Source organism: Triticum dicoccoides, chromosome 1B (assembly GCF_002162155.2).
Source record: "Triticum dicoccoides isolate Atlit2015 ecotype Zavitan chromosome 1B, WEW_v2.0, whole genome shotgun sequence".
Lineage (NCBI taxonomy): Eukaryota > Viridiplantae > Streptophyta > Magnoliopsida > Poales > Poaceae > Triticum > Triticum dicoccoides.
Window position 1 is genome coordinate 139,309,394 of NC_041381.1, and position 4,633 is coordinate 139,314,026.

The 4,633-nt window shown below is 45.2% G+C and overlaps 1 protein-coding gene across 1 annotated transcript; it reads left to right on the top strand.

The window, feature by feature from the left end:
- The first annotated feature begins 707 nt into the window (after positions 1 to 707).
- LOC119323662 (protein WHAT'S THIS FACTOR 9, mitochondrial-like) lies at positions 708 to 4,353 on the top strand. The gene is made up of 3 exons (XM_037597367.1): positions 708 to 2,161; positions 2,346 to 2,408; positions 3,980 to 4,353. Exon 1 carries the CDS (start codon positions 898 to 900, stop codon positions 2,080 to 2,082), a length of 1,185 nt encoding a protein of 394 aa, XP_037453264.1. The 5' UTR covers positions 708 to 897; the 3' UTR covers positions 2,083 to 2,161; positions 2,346 to 2,408; positions 3,980 to 4,353.
- Positions 4,354 to 4,633: the final 280 nt, after the last annotated feature.

The window sequence follows — 4,633 nt, forward strand, 5'->3', positions numbered from 1 at the left end:
GATGAAATTTATTTTGGATTAAAAGTCGCCATGTCTATTGCATATGAATTGCCATGATGTTTACACTGAAGTTGCCATGATATGTTTCAGCTATTTTCTTCTACATTTAAAAGTAAATTTTGACATTTATAAAACGGGGAATTAAAAAACTAGACTTGCCATGAACCATAAACTAAAATTGCCATGATACATGCACGTAAAATTGCCATGATTCATACAAAAAATAATTTTCATGGTCAAAATACTGGAGTTGCCATCATCAAAATACTAAAATTGCTATGATCTACAAACTAAAACTGCCACATGGCAACTTTAGTTTAAGCCCTATGGCAACTGCAGTGTAAACATCGTGGCAACTTCTAGCAAAAAAAATTCGTCGAAACATATCAACATGGGGTCTGGTTTTGAAGATCTCGTCGAGCCGAATTTATTGGTGAAAACGGATTTTTAGTTCGCTTTTTTATTTAGGAGATACAACATTTTTAAGCCGAAAACCAAATTTTTTTTTGCTGATGTCATCTATTTATACGTGGCAAAATGAGTGGTGATGGAGGCGTGTGGGCGACGTGCAAACGCCCACACGGGTGGGCGTTAACATTTCCGTATATTTTTAAAGAGGAGTAATTATTAGACAAAATGCCTTTGGATGTCTTTTCTTAGAAGAAAAAAAAAACAATAGAGGAGCGGGCAGCCGTGCTCCCCCGAGAGACAGAGGGGGGAAACAGAGCGCGCTCCTGCCTCACGACCGCACCGGCCGCCGCCGCCGCCGCCTTTACGCTGCTAGGTTTCCTCATAGTCCTCCTTGTCTCCTTTCTTCTCGGCCTCCCAGTACGGTGACGGCGGGCGAGCGTCGCGGTCCGCGAAAGCGAGCACCTGGGCAGCGGCGAGTTTCGTTCCATGGCGGGGCACTTGCTGGTGGCGGTGACGGGGAGGAGGAGAAGATGGTGGGAAGCGCCATTGTTTGCGGCGGAGCAGCGCGCGACGCTGGTTAACGTGAAGCTCAAGCTGGTCAAGGATCCGGCACTCGACGGGGCGCTGTCGCGCCAGCGCCACCTCCGCGCTGCCCACCACCTGCTCGACCTCGTGTCCTCGCGGCCCGGCCACCGTATCTCGTGCCCCGAGCTCCTCGCCGACAAGTCCGTCCACAAGATGTTTGGCTCCGCGGACGCCGCGCTCGCCTTCCTCCGCAGATACCACACCCTGTTCGTGCTCTCCCGCCGCGGTGGAGGCGGTGTGTCCCTCACGGACGCGGCGCTCGGCCTCCGGTGCCGGGAACTGGACTGCCTGGACGCCTCGGAGCCCGACCTGCTCGCTTGCCTCCGCCGCCTCCTCATGCTCACCCTGTCGCGCTCGCTCCCGCTCCACACTGTCGACCTTCTCCGCTGGGACTTGGGCCTGCCCCGCGACTACCGCGCCTCGATCCTCAGTCGCCAGCCTGACCACTTCGCCCTCAAGCAGCCCGAGGGTGACGAGCGCATCTGGCTCCACCTCCTCTCCTGGGACGACCGTCTGGCTGTCTCGGAACTCGAGAAGGCTGCGGCGGGCGGCGACACCACCTGCCTCCCATTTCCGGTGAGCTTCACGAGGGGGTTTGGCCTGAGGAGCAAGTCTATGGACTGGCTGAAGGAGTGGCAGAAGCTTCCATACACTAACCCATACACCGACGCCTCCGGCCTTGACCGTCGCACTGATGTGTCAGAGAAGCGGAATGTGGGAGTGTTCCATGAACTGCTGCACCTCACATTGGCAAAGAGGACAGAGCGCCACAACGTGAGCAACATGAGGAAGCTTCTTGGCATGCCACAGAAGTTTACCAAGGTATTTGAGCGTCACCCGGGCATTTTTTACCTCTCAAGGATACATGGCACACAGACAGTTGTACTCAGGGAAGCTTACGGTGGCACGAGCCAGCTGCTTGAGAAGCATGCACATCCACTTGTTGCTATCAGGGAGGAGTATACCACCATGATGAGGGCTGCATTGCCACCAAGGAGGAGCAGAGAAAGCTTCAAATATTGTGGTAACTGGATGAGGAAAGTGAGGGAGAAGAAGGAACTGAACTCTCTTAATGATGTCTGGTAGGCTCAATTGATTCTTAGTGCACCTGAATGAAGCAAAGCTAGTGACTTGAGAGAATGGATGCTCTCTGATGGTTCAGCAGGTATGTGAAAATTGATGCATCGTGTTGAACGCACATTCCAGAATTTAGGGAATTACAATGCCTACATTATTAAGAAGCTTTCTTTTACCAAGATCTTTACACAGCTCTTTTATGTCATTTTGTCACCCCACAGAACAATATGTTTATACCATTTCCTCATATTTTGCTTTTCTTTTTCCTGCAGCTACGATTTGGAGATTGAAAAATGGAATATACTCCCTCTGTTCCAAAATAATTGAAGTTATAGGTTTGTCCCAAGTCAAACTTCATTAACTTTGACCAAGTCTATATAAAAATATATCAACATCTACAACACCAAATTTGCTTCGTTAGATTCATTATGATATGTATTATTATATAATATATATTTAACATTGTGGATCTTAGCAGATTTTTCTATAGACTTTCTCAAACTTCAAAAAGTTTCACTTAGGACAATCCTTGAACTTCAGTTTTGAAACGGAGGGAGCAGCTAACAGCAAGTGCCTTTTCTTGTCCAAGAAAAAATATTTGTGATTTTAAGGACATTGTTGCTTAGCAGACTGGGATGCCATTTGAGTATGGGGCCAAACAGTACCTACCTTGGATGTTTGTCTCTGTTTTTCTAAAGCTGATCTTTTCTTCCCTGTTATGCAGTCCTAAAAAGCCAATGTCTTCAAGCATAGTTATATAGGGCTTGGTTATGTTTGGAAGAGCAGCTTTCATTTTCCTTGCAGCCATATACAAGTTAGAATTTTACAATTTGCGTCCTTCAGAAACCAGACAGAGCCAACTTCAATGGTCTTTTCCTTTAGGAAATCATATGGTGGGCTGGAGAATTACCAATTATACTTGCCTATAACAAGGTGATGTTCAGCAGTAACAAATATGTACTGAGCATTCCTGTTAAAAAAAAAAGATCTGAACAATTATCTCCTGTAAGCATTTGCAGTTCAGTGCATCTGGTCAACTCGTCATATTGCACGGCGATGTAATCCTATCATGGCCACTGGCATATCCATTGTTCTTCCGATTATCACAATGGTTGAACAGCTATGTCTTTCCACCCTAACTATGTCAAATGTCCACCTTCTGGTCAGTATCAATAGTTTCAGCAATATTTTAATAAATTAATGCTAAAATATACTCGTATGTCTGATGCTTTGTTCAGACATAACAGATTATATGTGATCAATATGAGCATACTGCATACACATATCGTGGTTTATTCTATAACAGTTTTTGAATTGTTGGGAAGGTCCACGAATAATAAGGCTACCACCCAAGCCGAACATGTCATATTAATTTCCTTCCATCAAGAAAAGGGCAACGACCTTCCTTTTGCTAATGTGTCCGTCAAATTTGATTGAGAGGTTAACTCTTCAGCCCCATTTAACAACAACTACTAACAATCAGTATATTTTCGGGTGGAATTTGGGCACTGGACTTTCGACAAGCTCATGTTCGTAGCAATGTTGTTGGGTAAACATGTAGGATCATACAATGAGCCAGTGCCAACGTTATGCTTTTGGTCTTGTAATTACAAATTGATAACCATGTCATATTCTTTTCCTTCCATTAAGACACCAGGAACGACCTTCATTTTGCTAATGTATTCGTCAAATTCGATTGAGGGGTTAACTCGTCAGCCCCATTAAACAACAACTACTAACAATCAGTATGTCTTGGGGTTGGAATTTGGGCCCTCGACTTTGAACAAGCTCATGTTCGTAGCAATGTTGTTGGGTTGTAGGATCATACAATGAGACGGTGGGAACCTTATGCTTTTGGTCTTGTAATGACAAATTGATAACTATGCCACCAACCCTACTATTTCAGGAATTCAGAAGGAACCTCTTGGAGCATTTCAGCTGGTGAAGAGCTGGGGGATCTCTAGAGGAATGAAGAACGCCTGGTCACAACAGCGGGAACAGGGACATCTGCCAGTTTATCTGTGGTTGTTCATCACCGAAGACGAGATAATACAGTGGCCTAACCACACTTTGGAAGAGCTTAGCTCTTTCTTGATGCATGTTATTAATAACTGTGGGCTGCAATGCTTCATGTAATTAAGGCTTATTTGTGGTTAGATGTCAGGCAGTGCTAAGATGTTCACCAATTGACCATTTCCTCAAGCTTTTGCCCCAAAACTGGTTCGTTTTAATGCATGTTCCTGAAAGACTGTAATGTTGTGTTGCATGTTCCTAAAAGACTGTATATTGTGCTAAGATGTCTCGTGAAAGATTTTATGTAGACGCAGCTGACGTGCAATGCTCTAAAACGACCGTCCAATGATTAAGGGGCTACCCATTCGTGCCACCGTGGACTGAAAAAATCCTTCACATTGATGAAGATGGAAGCAAAACAATGGCAAACGAGATAGTTCATCTTCTGCTGGTGGTACTAACATTCATTTGTTTACCTCTGCTCATCATTTCTCTTGTTTGAACTGCTAAGCTCCGTTTGTTCTTTGTAATCTCTAGTAGTACTATT